The sequence below is a fragment of the Boleophthalmus pectinirostris genome, unplaced genomic scaffold, assembly GCF_026225935.1.
Source record: "Boleophthalmus pectinirostris isolate CB_2022bp ecotype Guang Dong unplaced genomic scaffold, ASM2622593v1 HiC_scaffold_1, whole genome shotgun sequence".
Taxonomy (NCBI): domain Eukaryota; kingdom Metazoa; phylum Chordata; class Actinopteri; order Gobiiformes; family Gobiidae; genus Boleophthalmus; species Boleophthalmus pectinirostris.
In genome coordinates, this window is record NW_026570970.1 from 2,924,408 (window position 1) to 2,945,493 (window position 21,086).

At 44.5% G+C, this 21,086-nt stretch overlaps 2 protein-coding genes across 7 annotated transcripts in view; both read right to left on the bottom strand.

The window, feature by feature from the left end:
* slc37a1 (solute carrier family 37 member 1) overlaps positions 1 to 21,086 on the bottom strand; it is a 44,190-nt gene that overhangs the window by 14,897 nt on the left and 8,207 nt on the right. For 3 of the 6 annotated variants that reach the window (XM_055148896.1, XM_055148901.1, XM_055148925.1), the window contains 9 exons: positions 19,511 to 19,628; positions 18,465 to 18,546; positions 16,217 to 16,310; positions 16,035 to 16,113; positions 13,970 to 14,102; positions 10,420 to 10,499; positions 9,120 to 9,286; positions 8,365 to 8,432; positions 7,415 to 7,474 (listed from right to left, as the gene is read on the bottom strand). In XM_055148896.1, the coding sequence (XP_055004871.1) occupies positions 7,415 to 7,474; positions 8,365 to 8,432; positions 9,120 to 9,286; positions 10,420 to 10,499; positions 13,970 to 14,102; positions 16,035 to 16,113; positions 16,217 to 16,310; positions 18,465 to 18,546; positions 19,511 to 19,566 (819 nt within the window). In that variant the 5' untranslated portion in view covers positions 19,567 to 19,628. The remainder of the gene's footprint in view (positions 1 to 7,414; positions 7,475 to 8,364; positions 8,433 to 9,119; positions 9,287 to 10,419; positions 10,500 to 13,969; positions 14,103 to 16,034; positions 16,114 to 16,216; positions 16,311 to 18,464; positions 18,547 to 19,510; positions 19,629 to 21,086) is intronic. The other 3 variants (XM_055148908.1, XM_055148916.1, XM_055148913.1) reach the window with 3 other exon arrangements.
* Positions 281 to 6,493, bottom strand: LOC129407574 (cytochrome c oxidase subunit 3-like). Its single transcript, XM_055149072.1, has 2 exons — positions 4,834 to 6,493; positions 281 to 2,320 (listed from the first exon to the last, which is right to left on the bottom strand). Exon 2 carries the CDS (start codon positions 2,041 to 2,043, stop codon positions 1,075 to 1,077), a length of 969 nt encoding a protein of 322 aa, XP_055005047.1. The 5' UTR covers positions 2,044 to 2,320; positions 4,834 to 6,493; the 3' UTR covers positions 281 to 1,074.

Below are 21,086 nucleotides of genomic sequence, written 5' to 3' on the forward strand. Positions count from 1 at the left end.
TAAAGTCTAAATTAGGTCTAAACCAGGTCTAAACCAGGTTTGAATCCAACCTGAACTAGGTCTATACCACAGCTGAACCAGGGCTGAACCAAGTCTCGTCCAAACCAGGACTAAACTAGGACTAAAACCAGGTGTAAACCAGGTCTAAACCAAGTGTAAACCAGGTCTAAACCAGGACTAAACTAGGACTAAAACCAGGTCTAAACCAGGACTAAAACCAGGTCTAAACCAGAACTGAACCAGGACTAAACCAGAACTAAGGGAAGGGTTAGCATTAAAACTCCACTGTGTAACTTTTCAGCTTTGCCGCTCCGTCACCTGCTCGTTTCTATGGCAACGTCACTCTTTTGTCCAGAATGTTCCACAGTGTGACTTTAAACATTTATTCAATTCCAGGTGTTTTTTTTGTGTGTTTTTTTTTCACTCAAAAACACTTGGAAAAACACCAGATCTGACCTGTAACTGCGTCTGGTTTGGTCTCCACGGAGATAGAAAGCTTTAAAGCCACACTGCGGAACATTCCAGACAAAGCAATAACATGTCCATGGAGAAAAGTTACACAATGCAGCTTTAACATTTGATAGAAGCCTGAAATCTGAGCAGGTAAACAAAACCCGAGGACGTCATGAATTTTAGAACAGTTTGTAAAAATTTGAGCTACGGCGACGGTTCTTATCTGTAAAAAGACGAGAGGTTTTGTTTTTTTATCTTAAATTATCAAAATAACCGCAGAATTTTGAGATAAAGTGAAGTTATGTTTCCGTTTTATGGTGCAGCCCTTTTCCAGACGTCAGCAGGAACTCATAGAACTGAGGTTATGTTTATTAACTTTAGGTTTCGTTTTCGTTTCCAACACGTAAACAAAACGTTATTTTTAGTAAACAAACAAAATGGCGGACTCGCACACAGAGCTGCGTTTGAAAGAGGATATCGCAGGTTTTCAGGTTTGGTGGAAAAGTACGTGTGGTGAATATTTATCGGAGTTTTACGTCAGTTCAAGTGGAAGTTTGTGGGAAAACATTCGGAAAAAAATAAAAATAAAAATACAAAAATACAAGAAGTAGAGGTGAATTCTCAAAAGAAAACTCCAAAATACAGACGCACAAGGAAGGACGTATGGAAGGACACGAAGGAAGGACACACAGGAAGGAAGGACAGACAAAGGAAGGAAGGACAGACAAAGAAAGGAAGGACACAAAAAATGGAAGGACACAGGAAGGACGGACATTCGAAGGAAACAAAGGTAGGACACAAAGGTAGAACACGAAGGTAGGACACAAAGGTAGAACACGAAGGTAGGACACAAAGGTAGAACACGAAGGTAGGACACAAAGGTAGAACACGAAGGTAGGACACAAAGGTAGAACACGAAGGTAGAACACAAAGGTAGAACACGAAGGAAGGACATAATGGATAAAAGGACACACAAAGGTAGGATACAGGAAGGAAGGCCACGGGAAGGAAACAAAGATAGGACACGAAGGTAGGACATAAAAGAAAGACAGAAAGGAACGACACAAAGGTAGGACACAAAAGTAAGACACAAAGGAAGAATGTGAAGGAAGGACAAAAAGGAAGACCAAGAAGGAAGGACATGAAGGTAGCAGAGAGATAGGACAAATAGGACACAAAGGAAGACCATGAAGGAAGCACACGAAGGAAGGACACTAAGGAAGGACACAAAGGTAGGACATAAAGGAAGAAAACAAAGGAAGGACACAGGAAGGAAGGACATAGGAGGGAAACAAAGGTAGGACACGAAGGTATGACAAGAAGGAAGAACATGAAGGAAGGACACGAAGATAAGGCACGAAGGTAGGAGGCGAATAGGACACAGAGATAGGACACAAAGAATGGACACAGAAAGGAAGGACACAAAAAAAGGACACAAAGGTAGGGCACGAAGGAAGGACACAAACGAAGGACATCAAGAAAGGAAACGAATAGGCCAAAAAGGTAGGACACAAGGGTAGGACATGAAGATAGGACCCGAAAGAAGGACACAAAGGTAGGACAGGAAGAAAGGACACAATGGAAGGACATGAAGGAAGGACACAAAGGACTTTACTCATTAAGTACATTTTTAAACAGGTACTTTAAAACCTTAACTTAAGTAGATTTTCCACGTGATACATTTACCACTTTTACTTTATTTTTTTCTCTAGTATTTGTACTTTTACTTCACTAAACTGCAGTACTTGTTCCACCTCTGACCTGAAGCCCGTTTAGGACCAAAGTCGTGTTGGTCTGGAGCAGCGTTTGTGTGCGAGTCCATCCTCAGGAGGAACCAGAGACGGAGATGGTTTTCAAAACATCTGCCCTGCGAAACGAAGAGAGAATCTAGAGAAGAACCAGGCTCGTCCCCAACACCTGAGGTCCTCCCCGCACCGCCAGCTCAGTCCAGAACGACGCACTTTAAACGACACGTACGGACGCAAAAAACCTGAGAACGCACACGACCCGTCAAAAGTCTGGACACGCTTCAGTTTATATTATTTCCAGGATTATTTACACTGGAGATTCTCTCTATTGTCAGAGGTATAATACTCCCTACAGAGTCTAGAGGGTTGTGTCTGTACTGTCAGAGGTATAATACTCCCTACAGTGTCCTGAGGGTCGTGTCTCTGTGCTGGGTCTGTGCTGTCGAAGGTATAATACTCCCTACAGTGTCCGGCAGATCGTGTCTTTGTGCTGGGTCTGTGCTGTCGGAGGTATAATACTCCCTACAGTGTCCGGCAGATCATGTCTTTGTGCTGGGTCTGTGCTGTCAGAGGTATAATACTCCCTACAGTGTCCGGCAGATCATGTCTTTGTGCTGGGTCTGTACTGTCAGAGGTATAATACTCCCTACAGCGTCCTGAGGGTCACTGTCAGAGGTATAATACTCCCTACAGAGTCCTGAGGGTCTGTACTGTCAGAGGTATAATACTCCCTACAGTGTCCTGAGGGTCGTTTCTCTGTACTGTCAGAGGTATAATACTCCCTACAGTGTCCTGAGGGTCATGTCTCTGTGCTGGGACTGTGCTGTCACGGGTATAATACTCCCTACAGCGTCCTGAGGGTCATGTCTCTGTACTGTCAGGGGTATAATACTCCCTACAGTGTCGTGAGTCTGTGCTGGGTCTGTACTGTCAGAGGTATAATACTCCCTACAGTGTCCTGAGGGTCGTGTCTCTGTACTGTCAGGGGTATAATACTCCCTACAGTGTCCTGAGGGTCGTGTCTCTGTTTATTTACATCAGCACAGACCCAGCACAAACTCCAGCCTTGTGTCTTTTTCCCTTTAACTCTTGAACAGTGACTCCGCTCTGGCTATGCTTCAGTTGTAGGGAGTATTATATAAGGTAACAAGACCTGCGCTGGCAGAGAATGAAGATGTGTCCAAACTTTTACCTGGTATTCGTAAACGCTCGAACGAAGGACGGGGCCATATGACAAAAAATAAATAACACCGCAATTCTGAAAAAGCCAGATTTCGATTGCGTCATGATTTGAGAGACCACGCTTCGCTGTGATTGGTTAAACCCACCTGTCAATCACTCAGAGCATGACAGAGGCCGGCCAATAGGAAGAAAGCTGCATTAAAGGGCCCATATTACGCTACTTCTGGTCTGTTCTAATGTTGTTTCCTCATCACAAACCGATCAGTTCCACCTTGTGATGTCATAATACTGCAAGGGCTCCACTGTGTTTTTAAACTCCACACACCTTCACTAGAATCATTTGGATCATTTCAGTGTCTGGAATTTCCAATCTCTACTGAACTGAAAGTAAAAGGAGCTGTTCGCTTGAAAACTACCACTTCATGACATCACAAGGTGCAACATGAAGAACACAGAGGAAGGACACGAAGGTAAGACGCATAGGAAGGACATGAAGGAAGGACACGAAGGAAGGACACAAACGAAGGACTCGAAGGAAAAACACAAAGGTAGAACACAAGGGTAGGACACAAAAGTAGGACACAAAGGAAGGACACGAAGGAAAGACAGAAAGAAAGGACAGGAAGGAAAGGCACAAAGGAAGGAGATGAATAGAACATGAAGGAAGGACACGAAGGCACGACACAAATAGGAGACAAAGGAAGGACGCAGAGGTAGGACATGAAGGTAGGACACAACGGTTTGAAATGAATTGGACACAAAGGAAGGACACAACGGAAAGACACGAAGGAAAGACACAAAGGAAGGACACGAAGGTAGGACACAAAGGAAGGACACAAAGGATGGATGCGGAGGTAAGACACGAATTTAGGACACAAAGGTAGGAAACAAAGGAAAGACACAAAGGAAGGGCACAAAAGTAGGACACAAATGAAAGACACGAAGGAAGGACACAAAGGTAGGACACGAATGGGACAAAAGGGTAGGAAACAAAAGGTATGACACAAAGGAAAGAGACAAATGTAGAACACAAAGGAAGGACACGAAGGTAGAACACGAATTTAGGACACAAAGGTAAGACACGAAGATAGGACATGAAGGAAGGACAAAAAGAAAGGACATGAAGGAACGTAAAAGGAGCTGTTCACTTAAAAACTACCACTTCATGACATCACAAGGTGGAACAGAGCGTTTTGAGTTTTGTAAATGTCGACAGACTGATAATAAAGAGTTACTCAAACATGAATGAAACAAAACACAACTCCAGCTCTGTTTTTGACGAGGAAACAACATTAAAACACGATTTAAAGCCAAAAGAGTCAATTTTACATAATATAGGACCTTTAATTAAAAAATAAAATAAAAAAATGACTGAATCTTGATTAAATTTGCGTCGTTTGAAGTTTGCGTTTGGACTGAGGATGGAGGCGTCTGGACTCTGGACACTGACCTTCCTGTTCTGGACTGTGAGCTCAGACCAGTACCACTCCTGCGTGAGCCACAACACACAAGGTTACTGCCACAGACTGTGAACAAACGGACACGCGCTAAACCCGCCGCGTTCTAAACAGGAAGTGAGCATGGGCGCGCTTCCGGCTCCATCGACTCTGGCTCCAGTTCACTTTACATCAAAAACCTGTCCCACCTCTCTCTGTAGCTGCTGTTGTGAATCTTGTCATTTTTTTGTTTTTTAAATGTTCGTATTAAGCTGCTCAACACGATCCTGCAGTTTTTATTTCGATACTCTTTCCAAATTAAAGCTGCACTGTGTAACTTTTCTGGTGTGGAGCGTCCGTCAGATGCTTTGTTGCTTCGAATTTTGATCGCGATTTCAATTTGTGTGTCAAAGAAACTACAAACTCATATAATCGAGTTGAAACGATTTAAAGCTTAACAAAGTTTATTTTGGGATATTTTTCATATAAATAAATTTATTTATTTTATTTTTTAAATGTAGAGATTGTAGAAGAGCTGGATATAAAGTTTATTTTGGACACATTTATTTTTTTCTGCCTTATTTCATGTCCAAAGTTTATTTGATTCATTTTATGTTTTATACATCGCAAAACTGCTCCAAGGTTCAGATTTGTAGTCGATATTTATTTTCAAAAGTGTTTTTTAAGGGAAATGCTGAATAAATGCATCGTGTAACTAAAAAATAATCATTTGAATTATCGTGATTTCAATATTGACCAAAATAATCGTGATAAGGATTTTTTTCCATAATCGAATCTGGAATGTTCCACAGTGGGGCATTAAACCTTTCTATCTTCATGGAGACCAAACCAGAGCAAGTTCCAGGTCAGATCTGCGGAGAGGCGACCCTGCTCACAGTCAGAATGTTTGTTTTTCTACGAATTTTTGAGCTCTAAATACCTAGCTCTCCACCTGTGACTGAATAAATGTAAAGTCGAGCTGTTTAAAGTCACACTGTGGAACATTCCAGGCAGAGCGGTGACGTATCCGTAGAAACAAGCAGGTGACGAACGCCCAACCAAAAAATTTACACAGTGCAGCTTTAAGATACAGTATGACGATTATAACAAATCCAGTGCTTAGTTTCGCTCTCGGATTTCCAAATACGCCCTGTGGTAGTACACCAGACCTGCACCTGCCCGCACCTGCCCACACCTGCCCGCACCTGCCCGCACCTGCCCAGTCCAGCGACACACCCGCCTGTTAACCCGTGATTATATCAAAGTTAAATCTGCACCTGCCCGGACCCAATAACATCAGACCTGTTACCCGCCCGCGTCCGTGAAAAATCAGCGTCAGACCATTAGTCCAGCAGCCCAATTGTCCAGGACTAAACCAGGACTGAACCAAGACTAAACCAGGACTAAACCAAGACTAAACCAGGACTAAACCAGGTCTAAACCAGGATTAAACCAGGTCTATACCAGCACTAAAACCAGATCTAAACCAGGACTAAACCAGGTCTAAACCAGGACTAAACCAGGACTAAACCAGGACTAAACCAGCACTAAACCAGCACTAAACCAGGTCTAAACCACGTCTAAACCAGGATTAAACCAGGACTAAAACCAGGTCTAAACCAGGACTAAACCAGCACTAAAACCAGATCTAAACCAGGACTAAACCAGGTCTAAACCAGGACTAAACCAGGTCTAAACCAGGTCTAAACCAGGACTAAACCAGGTCTAAACCAGGACTAAACCAGGTCTAAACCAGGATTAAACCAGGTCTATACCAGCACTAAACCGGGTCTAAACCGGGTCTAAACCAGGACTAAACCAGAACTAAACCAGGACTAAACCAGGTCTAAACCAGGTCTAAATCAGAACTAAACCAGGTCTAAACTAAGTATTTTTCTCCCGTTCGTCGTTCATTTGATTCACCTGACTCGCCTGTGTGTGATCACTACCCGCCCGTAAAATTCCAGAACGTTAAAACCCGCCCATTTCGCCGACCCGGTGCAGGACTCTGTAGCCAACCGGGCCGCTGTAACCGCAGGCCACGCTGAGCTTCACTTGACTGGAGCCAGACGCCGCGCTCGCTCCGCCGCGCTCGCTCCGCCGCGCTCGCTCCGCCGCGCTCGCCCGCTCGCCGCGCCCCGCTCGCGCCGCGCCCGCTCGCTCCGCCGCGCTCGCTCCGTCGCGCTTTGTTATACAGTCTGTGGATTCTGCTCACGGTGTGGACGCTCCAAGTCCTGTTTCCATGGCAACGCTGGCCACAGAAAACCGACGTTAACAAGCATAATAATAAAACATTTGATTTCTACAGAGCTTTTTCTAAACACTCAGACGCTGTACGAAGAATACAATTTAAAAAGAGCATATTTAAAAACAAAATATAAGCATGAAATTTAAAAAAAAAGTATAATAAAAATAAATAAAAGTAGGTTAGACATTAAAGTGGGTCTAAATCGAAGAGTTCTGAGCAGTTTCTTGAAGGTGGAGAGCTCAGTAAAGGTTATTTATTGTCACTCACCTCCACGCTCCACTGTAAATATGTGTAAAAGTGTCTTGCTCAAGGGCACAGAACAGTGCGGCGTAGCCCGGCTCACCCACCTGCGGTTTGCCTTCTTTGTACTGAGGCCTGAAGTCGGACGCGCCGCCGTTCCGCTGGTTCTGTACGGGAACAAACACGACAAACACACGACTGTTAGGGGCGAGGTCACATCCGGGTCCAACGGCCGAGTCTCATTTTTCTTTCCTCGCTTCCTTCTCCTCGATTCCTTCTCCTCGGAAACAGGTGAGGAAGTCCCGCCCACAGAGGAGACGCGGGGAGGAGAGAGGATCTAAACTCCTCACTGACAACGAGAAAGTTTGATTCTTTTCTCTGACGTCTGCTCCTTAAGACTCCCTCAGGTTTACTCCTTCACTCAGGTTTACTCCTTTCCTCCTTCCTTCCCTCAGCTTTCCTCCTTCCTTCCCTCCCTCAGGTTCCCTCCTTCCGTCAGGTTCCCTCCTTCCCTCCTTCCTTCAGGTTTCCTCCTTCCCTCCTTCCTTCAGGTTTCCTCCTTCCCTCCTTCCTTCAGGTTTTCTCCTTCCCTCCCTCCTTCAGGTTTCTTCCTTCCCTCCCTCCCTCAGGTTTCCTCCTTCCCTCCTTCCTTCAGGTTTCCTCCTTCCCTCTTTCCCTTAGGTTTCCTCCTTCCTTCCTTCCTTCCCTCCCTCCTTCAGGATGTTAACAGTCTGTTGTTCTCTGTTCTATGAATTCTATCTAAATGTCTGCTCCTGATCTCTCATTTTATAAAATACATTTTCCCAAAAAAAGTGCCACTTATATAAGGTTTTTTCTTCTTGATTATGCACTTTTGGCTGGTGTGATTTATATTTCGGAGAGACTTGTAGTCCGAAAATTATGGTAAACGTAAAGGGAAAAAAATTTGAAAAAAAAAACAATACTTTAGCCATTTGCGTGCTGGTTGGATTAGACTGTGTTGTGTGTTTTTTGTCGCACGTTTAAAAATCTTTTAAGACCAAAAGATTCTGTAGTGTGTGTGGCCTTGACTCTGTACCTGGGGCCTCATACTGACCACGTGTCCTGAGGAGGTCTGGGCCGAGGTGTTCTTCAAATCATTTGGATCTGAAAACACAAAAGACAAGATCGAATTAATATAACTCGAATTCACAATAATCCATGTGTCATTCATTCATTTGTTTTTCAAAATAAAACCAAAAATAAGAAAATGAAAAAAAAAATACATTTTTTTTCTTCATTATTTGTCTCCAAAACCAAAATGAAAAAAAAAAAAACAGATAATGATTCATTTTTTCAGTTTTCGATTTTGTATTTAAATTAATAAAGGAAAAAACAGATAATGGACTGAACAAGGACTGTTTTAGTCCTGGTTCAGTTCTGGTTTAGTCCTGGTTTAGTCCTGTTTCAGTCCTGTTTCAGTCCCAGTTTAGTCCCGGTTCAGTCCTGATTCAGTCCGTTATCAGTTTTTTCCAAAAATCAAATCATTATCTGTTTTTTCATTTTGGTTTTGGAGACAAATAATGAAGAATTTTTTTTCTTATTTAGGTTTTATTTTGAAAAACTAATGAACGAATAACACACAGATTCACAATATTAACCTTACGATAACAGACAAATAGACAATTTAACAATCATTAAATTAGTGTATTTAAAAAATTAACTGTACTCTGTTCAAAGTATCGAAAATCAAATCAAATCTAGACACTGATTTTCGCAGATGTCGATACTAAAAAAAGTCTCATCAGAATCGGGTTTTAAGTTTCAGCGCGGTGAGACGACTTGTGTACTCACGCTCGACGAGGAAGAGGAAGCAGACGAGGCCCATGGCGGCGATGATGAGTCCGGGGACGAGGAAGGACAGGCCCCAGTGAGACGAGACCCAGTACCCGGCGATCAGGGACCCGGCGATGTTCCCCACCGACGTGTGAGAGTTCCACAGGCCCATGATCAGCCCACGCCTGGAGAACGGAGGGGGAGGGGCCAGAGCATCAGCACGAGCAGGTGAGGGCGGGTGAGTCCTGGTCGAGTCCAGGTCGAGTCCGGGTCGAAATCCTGGTGAAGTCCAGGTGAAGTCCTGGTCGAGTCCTGGTATAGCACATGTGTTGTCCCAGTCTAATCCAGGACTGGTCCAGTTCTAGTCCCTGGTCTCAGCCCCCGGTCTCCGGTCTAAATCTCCGGTCTAAATCTCCGGTCTAAATCTCCGGTCTAAATCTCCGGTCTAAATCTCCCGTCTAAATCTCCCGGTCTAAATCTCCGGTCTAAATCTCCGGTCTAAATCTCCCGTCTAAATCTCCCGTCTAAATCTCCCGGTCTAAGTCCCCCGGTCTAAGTCCCCCGGTCTAAGTCCCCCGGTCTAAGTCCCCCGGTCTAAGTCCCCCGGTCTAAGTCCCCCGGTCTAAGTCCCCGGTCCCAGTCCTTAGACCTAGATTAGACCGGATCTAGACTAAGTCCCCATTTTAAGTCCCCCAGTCTAAGTCTTGGTCCCCAGTCTCGGTCCCCGATCTCGGTAACCAGTCTTCGTCTTGACTCGGTCTAATCCAGGTCTCAGTTCTTGGTCTCAGTTCTTGGTCTCAGTTCTTGGTCTCAGTTCTTGGTCTCAGTTCTTGGTCTCAGTCCCCGGTCTCAGTCCCCGGTCTCAGTCCCCGGTCTCAGTCCCCGGTCTCAGTCCCCGGTCTCAGTCCCCGGTCTCAGTCCCCGGTCTCAGTCCCCGGTCTCAGTGCTCGCCTAATCCAGGTCTAGTTCCCAGTCTAAGTCCCCAGTCTCGATAACTAGTCTTCGTCTAGACTCGGCCTAATCCAGGTCTAAGTCCCTGTTCTAGGTCCCTGTTCTAGGTCTCGGTCATTAGTCTTGGTGTACATTTGGTCCCGGTCTCAGTCCCCGGTCTCAGTCCCCGGTCTCAGTCCCCGGTCTCAGTCCCCGGTCTCAGTCCCCGGTCTCAGTCCCCGGTCTCAGTCCCCGTCTCAGTCCTCGGTCTCAGTCCTCGGTCTCAGTCCCCGGTCTCAGTCCCCGGTCTCAGTCCCCGGTCTCAGTCCCCGGTCTCAGTCCCCGGTCTGGGTTTTAGTTCCAGTCTCGGTCTTGTTCTTGGTCTTACCGTCCTTTCCCAAACCAGTTGCCGATGCAGGTGACCACACTGGGCCAGCCCGTGGTCTGCACCAGGCCGTTCAGCACCTGCCAACCCCACAAACTTCAGTTACACAACGGAAAAACACGTCACGTCACTTTCCGTTTCCATGGCGACATCACTGCTCTGCCTGGAATGTTCCACAGTGAGACTTTAAACAGATTCTACTTCACATTTCTTCAACCACAGGTGTTTTTAAAGCACAAAAACACCTCAAAAAAACCGACATTCTGACTGTGAGCGGGGTCGCCTCTCCACAGATCTGACCCGTTACCAATGTTGAGAAGGTGACTTTAAAAATGTAATCCCCTACAGATTACAGATTACATACACCAAAATGTAGTTTGTAACATAATCCAGTAAATTACTCAAAGTGAGTAACGTAATCTGAATACTTTGGATTACTTGATTTAGTCCTGGTTTTAGTCCTGGTTTTAGTCCTGGTTTTAGTCGTGGTTTTAGTCCTGGTTTTAGTCCTGGTTTTAGTCCTGGTTTTAGTCCTGGTTTAGTCCTGGTTTTAGTCCTGGTTTTAGTCCTGTTTTTGTTGTTTTTTGTCCTGGTTTGTCCTGGTTTTAGTCCTGGTTTTAGTCCTGGTTTTAGTCCTGGTTTTAGTCCTGGTTTTAGTCCTGGTTTTAGTCCTGGTTTTAGTCCTGGTTTAGTCTTTTTCTGGTTTTAGTCCTGGTTTTAGTCTGGTTTTAGTCTGGTTTAGTCCTGGTTTTAGTCCTGTTTTAGTCCTGTTTTAGTTTGGTTTAGTCCTGGTTTAGTCCTGGTTTTAGTCCTGGTTTTAGGTTCTGGTTTTAGTCCTGGTTTTAGTCCTGGTTTTAGTCCTGGTTTTAGTCCTGGTTTTAGTCCTGGTTTTAGTCCTGGTTTTAGTCCTGGTTTTAGTCCTGGTTTTAGTCCTGGTTTTAGTCCTGGTTTTAGTCCTGTTTTAGTCTGGTTTTAGTCCTGGTTTTAGTCCTGGTTTTAGTCCTGGTTTTAGTCCTGGTTTTAGTCCTGGTTTTAGTCCTGGTTTTAGTCCTGGTTTTAGTCTGGTTTTAGTCCTGGTTTTAGTCCTGGTTTTAGTCCTGGTTTTAGTCCTGGTTTTAGTCCTGGTTTTCCCTGGTTTTAGTCTCCTGGTTTAGTCCCTGGTTTTACTCCTGGTTTTAGTCCTGGTTTTAGTCCTGGTTTTGGTCCTGGTTTTAGTCCTGGTTTAGCCCAAAATGTGAAAACAGTTAAATCCCTCTGTGTAATCCATTTATTTCAACAAAGTAACTGTAATCCAATTACCACTCACTGAAACAGTAACTGTAACTGAATACAGTTACTCATCATCTGTACTCTGATTACATCACTCCGGTACATGTAATCTGTTACTCCCCGACACTGCCCGTGACTCCGTCCTGTTTGGTCTCCATGGAGATAGAAAGTTTTAAAGTCATACTGTGGGACATTCCAGGCAAAGCAATAACCATAAACTCCATGGAAAGTTACACACAGAGGATGAAAATAAACCCGGTCTGATGTAATGTTTGAGACGAGTTAAACATTATCCAGATTTATTTAAACACTGCAGAAAACGACTCCCCGTTTAAAGTGAATCTGTGACCAGAAACCGCGGCGGAGAACGTCAGATTCTGTACGTTTTAAAATCCTAAGTGAAAAAAAAAGTCTTGGTGAAAAAGTTTGAGAGTGACTCGGAGAAGGGCTCAGGTTTTACAGCTGATTTTGTGGCGTTTTATTTGGATCCGGGTGAATCATGTGAACACGTTTTTACATCATCTTCTGTCAATCTGTAACCACAAACAGCAGGCGACCGTCCCACTTTTATCAAACGCTTTACGCAACTTACTGGAAGTCTTTTGTTCTGTTTGCAGCGGGGGTCAGTGCCGTCTTTGTGTGATTTTACTCATAATACTGCAGCAAATTAAAATGAGCTCTGTGGAGGAAGTGCCTGGGGTGAGGGAGGTTCCTGCTCTAGACCTGACAGTGGAGAAGCGAACAAAGATAGATGCATTTTTACTATTTAATAGGAGTATATCGGTACAAAACCATTTCGGTACAGGATGTTGAATTTGTGTATCGTGTTTTATACAATCCTCATTAATGTTCAATAATGGTCACAAATTTATTTTGTGATTTATGAATAATGTCTGAAGGTTTGTGACTTCTAAAATATGGGTTCCCAGAAAAAAAGTTTGGGAAACACTGATATATCCTATAAATGTGTGACTTTATTTCTCTATTTTGTCCCTAAATCAAGATCTGAACATGACTAACCGACCAATCAGAGCCTTCATCCCCTGAGGCCACGCCCACTAGTCTTAGCAACAGGTTTGATTGACAGATCATGACTTGTTTCTAAGGGCCCGCCCCCTGCCATATCAGGAGTGCACCCGTCGTACCCGCACCCGTCGTACCCGCACCTGTCGCATCTGCACCCGTCGTCCCTGAAGCTGTCGTACCTGCACCTGTACGTACTGTCGCACCTGTCGTACCTGCACCTGTCGTACCTGCACCTGTCGTACCTGAAGCTGTCGTACCTGCACCTGTCGTACACCTGCACCTGTCACACCTGAAGCTGTCATACCTGCACCTGTCGTACTTGAAGCTGACGTACCTGCACCTGTTGCACCTGCACCTGTCACACCTGTCACACCTGAAGCTGTCATACCCGCACCTGTCATACCTGCACCTGTCGTCCCTGAAGCTGTCGTACCTGCACCTGTCGCACCTGAAGCTGTCGTACCTGCACCTGTCGTACCTGAAGCTGTCGTACCTGCACCTGTCGCACCTGCACCTGTCGCACCTGCACCTGTCACACCTGAAGCTGTCATACCTGCACCTGTCGTACTTAAAGCTGACGTACCTGCACCTGTCGTACCTGCAAACCTGCACCTGTCGTACTTGAAGCTGACGTACCTGCACCTGTCGTCCCTGAAGCTGTCATGCCTGCACCTGTCGTACCTGCACCTGTCGCACCCGCACCTGTCGTACATGCACCTGTCGCACCCGCACCTGTCGTACCCGCACCTGTCGTACCTGCACCTGTCGTACCTGCACCTGTCGTACCTGAAGCTGTCGTACCTGCACCTGTCACCTGCACCTGTCATGCCTGCACCTGTCGTACCTGCACCTGTCGTACCTGCACCTGTCACACCCGCACCTGTCGTACATGCACCTGTCGTACATGCACCTGTTGCACCCGCACCTGTCGTACATGCACCTGTCGTACCTGCACCTGTCGTACATGCACCTGTCGTACCTGCACCTGTCGCACCCGCCACCTGTCGCACCCGCACCTGTCGTACCCGCACCTGTCGTACCGCACCTGTCGTACATGCACCTGTCGTACATGCACCTGTCGCACCCGCACCTGTCGCACCCGCACCTGTCGTACCTGCACCTGTCGTACATGCACCTGTCGTACATGCACCTGTCGCACCCGCACCTGTCGTACATGCACCTGTTGTACATGCACCTGTCGCACCCGCACCTGTCACACCCGCACCTGTCGCACCCGCACCTGTCGTACCCTGTCGTACACAGTGATGTAGAAGCTCAGACTGTGGATGTTGTAGAAATATCCCAGACCAAAGAGGCAGGTGAAGAGTCCGCTGGTCCACATGCCCACGCTCAGGTACAGACGGATGGGCACACGCTCGCCGATGATCCCACTGCCGAGAATCAAGTACAGAGTCCATGAAATCACATACTAATGTTCACTAACAGAGTCAAAAATAAATATTAATTTGAGAAGAAAAAACACACCAACAAGACAAACTCTGACCTTTCCTGAACGGTGAATGAAAAGAAAAGTGGGGCTGGGATTAAATAAGTTTTCTTCTTCTTACTCCTTTTTTTCCTTTTTAAAAAGAAATTATTTCAATAAAGTTTTATGTTCTATTTTATAAGAATGTAAATCTCTACTTGACCAAAATAAACACATAAATACAAAATAAAAATAAATAAAAAGATTAATTATTTGGTGCTGAAAGTTACATAAAAATATAAAAAATAATAAAAATAAAATAAAATAATAATAATCATAACAGTAAAAAAATATAAAAACTATAAAAATAAATATAATAATAATAATACTAATAATAATACTAATAATACTACTACTACTACTACTACTACTACTACTACTACTAATAATAATAATAATAATAAATAAATCAATCTTTATCGTCACGTTTCAGTCCCACACTGCCAGCTCAGGCCTAAATCATCAGAGGTATAATACTCCCTACAACAGAAGCACAGCCGGACTGGACTGGCTCAAAGAGGTTCAACTTTTTGGCCAATTTTATTTCCAAATAAAGACTCGTTTAACAGAGCTGCGTCCTTCAGAGGGTCATGCGGTGTTACGCTGCAGAGGCTGAGTTACACTGAGTTTGGGGGCCATTCCGCTACCCGCGTCGGTATTGGGGAATAGCGCCACCTGCAGTCAGACCGCAAACATCTGCTAGGGATGTAACGGTGTCTATGTCTACGTTCAGACTGCAGGGCTTAATGCTCAATTCCGATTTTTTTGTGAAATCCGATGTTTTTGCGAGGTCGTTCACATTGCCAGTTAAATGCGACTTGTATGTGTCTCCAGTGTGAACGGTAAACGGCCCGAAAATGTCTCCACATGTGACACTGGAGACACGATGACGTCAACCGCAGCGAGCGTCTCTGTGTTTACGGAAGTTGTCCAAACATGGACGCGAGCATTGAGCACCTGGAGATTTTAAAGTTCCGGTTTCCGCCTGCTTCAGTGCAGAATAGTGACGTTTGTGTCTTGTTGATAACGTGTAGGTGGATGAATGTGACTTTGACCGTTCACACTGAAGTCGCATGTCAAAAGATCAGATATGGATCAGTTTCAGGAGCACATATCAAGTGTCCTGGGTCATGTTTGAAAAAATCGGATCTGTGCAGTTCAGACTGTCATTAAAAGATCAGATACAGGTCACTTAGGCTGCGTTCAGACTGCAGCCTGAAGTGACCCATAATCCGATTTTTTGGCTTCTATGTTCCTGTATCTGATCTTTTAATGTCAGTCTGAACGACACAGATCCGATTTTTTCAAATGTGACCCAGGACACTTGGATATGTGCTCCTGAAACCGATACATATCTGATCTTTAACATGTGACTTCAGTCTGAATGGCCAAAGCGCATCCATCCACCTACACGTTATCAACAAGCCACAAACGTCACTATTCTGCGCTGAAGCAGGCGGAAACCGGAACTGTAAAATCACCAGGTGCTCAATGCTCGCGTCCATGTTTGGACAACTTCCGTAAACACAGAGACGCTCGCTGCGGTTGACGCATGCGGTTGACGTCATCGTGTCTCCAGTGTCACATGCGGGACACTTTCGGGCCGTTTACCGTTCACACTGAAGTCACAGACAAGTCGCATTTAACTGGAAATGTGAACGACCTCGAAAAAACATCGGATGTCACAAAAAAATCTGAATTGAGCGTTAAGCCCTGCAGTCTGAACGTAACCATAGAAGCCAAAAAATCGGATTTGGGTCACTTCAGGCTGCAGTCTGAACGCAGACTTTATCTCTCGAGACAATACTTTCCCCCTGTGTGAGCGGTGAGAACTGACCTGAGGTACATCCCCACGGCGTACGCGCACAGGAAAGAGTAATCCATGGCCCCCAGCAGCTGCTTGTAGTTACTCTTATCTGGAAACACAAACACGCACACAGACACACACAGGTCAGTAGAGTTGTCCGGTTTTCTCTCTGGAGGTTCTCGGAGGTGGTGAGTGTCTGTGCGAGTTCTGACCGAAGGGTTTCCAGCTGCATTGTTCCGGGGGCACGGTGACGGCAGACGGGGTCCATGTCTCACTCACAGACGAGCAGTTCTTATGGAGCTCACTCTGGAAACACAACACACACACACAAACACACACAATTACACACAACACACACAGAACTTTTATTCATGTGTTTGATTCTAAAATATCCCAGAATCCTAAAGAATCCATTTGTCATTCGTTCATTCCTTTTTTAAAATAAAACCAAAAATAAGAAAACGAAAAAACAACTATTTTCTTCTTTATTTGTCTCCAAAATCAAAATTTAAAAAACTGATAACGGCCGTTTCCCGTTTACATGACTTAAACTAAGATGTCGGACTTTTGCTCCGCACACAGACTGAACCAGGACTGAACCAGGAGGTCTAAAACAGGACTAAACCACAACTGAACCAGTACTGAACCAGGTCTAAACCAGGTCTAAAGCAGGTCTAAAGCAGGAGTAAAACAGGACTAAAGCAGGAAGAAAACAGGACGAAAACAGGACGAAAACAGGACGAAAACAGGACGAAAACAGGACTACAGTGATCCCTCGCTATATCGCGCTTCACCTATCGCGGCCTCGCTGCTTCGCGGAATTTTTTACAGTGCTTTATTTTTTACAGTGAATCCTGATTGGCTTAGGGGCGTTACTGTTGTCTAGAAGTGAAAAAGGTTTATATTGGTTTTTCATGACACCCATGCCAACAGTTTTCGTTTCTGTACATTCTGCCAAATTTACGTTCGCAATTTTTCTCCGTGACAAAACCCACAATGTCAAAGAAACGTTCTGTGCCGACAAAGAGGCCTCCAGACGCGCCAAAGAGGCCGCGGAAGATGCTAACTATTGCAGAAAAAGTTAAACTTCTGGACATGCTGAAGGAAGGTAAAAGCTATGCGGCTGTAGGCGCCATTACGGAATAAGAGGCGCAGCTGGAGGGACTGTGAAATACGCGAGTGACAATGTTTCCTACCTTGTATTCATTACTATATAAAAATATTGTTTTACAACACCGTTCTTTAAACTATTATAGATATTTGTAAGAAAATGTTAATATTTCTATTTCTTTAACACATGTTGGGCCTGAAAAGAGGTTTTATTTTTTGTTTCATTCTGCAGTTCAGTATTGCATTGTAAAATCACAGTAAAAAATAAAGCTGACTACTTCGCGGATTTCACCTATTGCGGGTTATTTTTGGAACGTATCCCCCGCGATAAACGAGGGTTCACTGTATACCAGGACCATACCAGGACTATACCAGGTCTAAAACAGGTCTAGAACAGGACTAGACCAGGACTGAACCAGGACTGAACCAGGACTGAACCAGGACTAAACCAGGACTAAACCAGGACTAAACCAGGACTAAACCAGGACTGAACCAGGACTAAACCAGAATTAAACCAGGATTAAACCAGGATTAAACCAGGAATAATCTTGGACTTGAGCGAGAGACACCGGGTGTCCGCAATGCACAATCAGGCGACGGCTGCGACATCCCGTGGGCGCTGTGCTCTGAGCCACTCCTTTCACCTGCGGTCACCCGACGGTCTACACGGGCCCGTCCCGACACTCAGTCCTGGTTCGGTCCTGGTTCGGTCCTGGTTCGGTCCTGGTTCGGTCCTGGTTCGGTCCTGGTTCGGTCCTGGTTCGGTCACACCCCCTGCTCCTTCACAGCTCCCTCAGTAGAAACGTCTCCTCCTTACTCTAGAAATCCTGCTCGTAATTTATAGTAATTTATCGACTGACGGGTCTGCTTCAGTCGCGCCATCGCTGGAAGGAATCTCCAAGAATCAGCTCAGTTCGGCTTCGGTCTTTTTCCCCTTTTCTTCTTCTTTCATCGACCTCAAAAACCGACTTTGTTTTGCGGCGAACTGGTCGTGGATTCTCGTCGACCATCGCAACAAACTTTGCGCAAACCGCGAGGAAGCAACAGTTGGAAAAAGACGCTCAGAACCTCTGCGTTGGTCGAATAAACGGCGTGAGAGGCAAACGTAAACCACATAATCCCAGTGCGCCGGCGACTCAGTTACGCCAGAAACGTAGGGAGTTTGATTGACAACAGTTTAATGTTTATCTGGCTCCACCACGTCCACAGTCGATGGTTTTTCTTTCTTATTTTTTGTTGGTCGTCATAATTACAAGGCTGTTCACTAATTTGAACTTTCAGTGACAATTTGAAACAAAAAAAATCCTCTACACAACCTTTCCGTGCTGTGGAACGTGAGGTCGGCCGTACCTTGACGATGCTGATGGGTTTCCTGGACAGGTGGAAGCTGGTGTAGAGGAGGAAGGTGAGGCAGAAGGTGAGAGCGCGATACCTGCACAGAACAGACAGGGGGCGCCGGTGAGGAGGTGGAAACGCTCTTATAGAGGCTTTGCACCGTCACGTGACCCTATAGCAACGGAACCTACGCCGCCTTGACACCGGGCAACACTATGTCATTGACTTCAGCAGCATCGGAGAAACATGGGCAGGTTTTGTTGTGTATTTGGTTGTTCTAGACCACAGGTGTCAAACATACGGCCCGGGGGCAAGATCTGGCCCTCCAAGACCTTTAATGTGGCCCTCAGCTGATTTTCTACTAAAATGTTTTAATTATATTTTCTGTTAAAATCTTGTTAATTTTCTGTGGTGTTTATCACAGCAGCGTCTCCAGCGTCTCTGTACGTGGCCCCTCCCACCAGAGCAGCACAAATGAAGACTTGTCTCTTTCCAAACGCTCTTAAAGGACGATCGTTTTGACTGTTGACCGTGACACCCTCATCAGAAAAATGTCCAACATGAGAAAAGTGGAGCCGAGTGCAGGATTTTACAACAAAAATGGACTTATTCCTGTTTACAAACAAGTTCATGTTAAAACATTTGTGTTGAAATTGTATTTTTCTTAAAGTTTCAGGTTGTTCATAATATTATAATATTTTGTAAAAGAAAGAGTTCATCAATTAAAATATTTCTGTAATAGATTTGTGTTTCTCTGCACAAATATTTGAACTTATTGTTATTTTTGGGGTTTATATGACATGAGTTTTCTGATCCAGACACTTTGGGATCAAAGTCGGTTGGACACGACCCTGGAACAAAATGAGTTTGACTCTCCTGGTCTAGAACAACCAAATACACAACAAAACCTGCCCATGTTTCTCTGATGCTGCTGAAGTCAGTGACATAGTGTTGCCCGGTGTCATGGCGGCATAGGTACCGTTGCCATGGGGACACGTGACGGCGCAAAGTCTCTATAGAAGATTTGCCTTTAAGAAAATCCAGAGGAGCGTGGCACTCACCACTGGTCTCTGTTGAACGAGACCAGAAAACGGATCCCGGGAGGAAGAGGAGCCATGGCCCGGGGTCAGGGGTCAGGGGTCACAGAGGAGTCAGCTCCCTCCTGTCCACTCCATCACACTGAAACACACAACAGGTTGGTTTTTAATATTATTTATGCTGGAATAATGTGATGTAAAAAAAAAAGTCGTATTTTTCAGACTGTAAGTGTGACTTTGTTCATGGTTTGTTCACATGAAACTCAAACATTTTAATTGTCAAAACAGTGAAAATGTCAAATGTGTCGCATAAACGAGTTTCCTTCCTCTGAACAAACAACAAATTTAGTCAAATAAACCAAAAAATCCTCTTGGTGATGTATCGATACAGCCGCCCACGATATCGATACCGAAACATCACATTAAAACGATACGATATAGTGATATTTAGATCATTTTTAGGGGTGTGCAAAAATATTGAAATATCGATATATCGTATCGCTTAATGTGATGATATAGTTTCGATATCATGGGCTGCTGTATCGATATATCGCCAAGAGTTTTTTTTGGTATATTTTACTCAATTATTTTATTACAGCTCTACATTTTTGTCGTTTGTTTAGTGGAAGGAAACACATTTATGTAACACATTTGACATTTTCACAGTTTTGAGGGTTAAAATGGGCATGTTTCTTATTCACTTTGCACAACGATGATTTATTTAAGATTTTTAGTGTCACAGCCACGATTTAGCCTTTATTTTTACTGAACTGTATCAAATTGATTTGAAATATATCGTATCAAATTCAAAGTGCACTGTATCGTGATATGTATCGTATCGGCAACTTCTGAATGATACTCAGCCCTAATAATTTTTCACAACCCGAGTGCTGAAATCCAAGTGTGTTTAAAACTAAAATGTGTCTCTGATCTGAACGTTCTCTTTCCAAAAAACCACCTGCACCAGTCCAGAGTCAGTGCTAGTGCAGCCAGTGCAGCCTCTGCAGCTCAGGGAGGAGCTCTGGAGGCTCTGAGCTTCACATGAGACAGGAACATAAACTGAGACTGAGGACCTGTTCACACCACAACGTTTTTTGGTCGAAACTAGGGACGGGCATTTGATGAAATTTTCTTAATCAATCGTCGGAAGAATTAACGATCGATTATCGATTAATCATTAATGTTTTTATATTAAAATGATCATCATTATTATTACTATCTGCACTAATCTGCATAAATAAATTCAACTTTACGACATATAAACATAACGACTCTAGAGCCACATCAGCTGTTTGACATTATAATGTGTTTAATTCAGTTTTGTTCAAATCTCACAGAAACAAAACTTAAAACCACATCACTAATTTACATAAACTAAGTGAAGATAAAACTCCAGCTCTTGTGTCGCTGATGTGGTTCAACTTGTGTTGGATTAAAAGACATGACTCAGGTGAATACAGGTCAGTGTGACCAGATTTGTGTTTGTCAAAACCAGGACAGCGTACGGGGGGAGGGGGGCGGGGCCTCGTCATCCACATTGAGCGACTCTCACCTGGAAAAACTTTTTCCCACTGGACACAGAAACATATGTGCTGCTTTA

Excerpts from the sequence above, each read along its gene's own strand:
- LOC129407574 (XM_055149072.1), bottom strand. The coding sequence starts at position 2,043 with ATGTCCTTCCATTGTGTCCTTTCTTCCTGTCCTACCTTTGTGTCCTTC.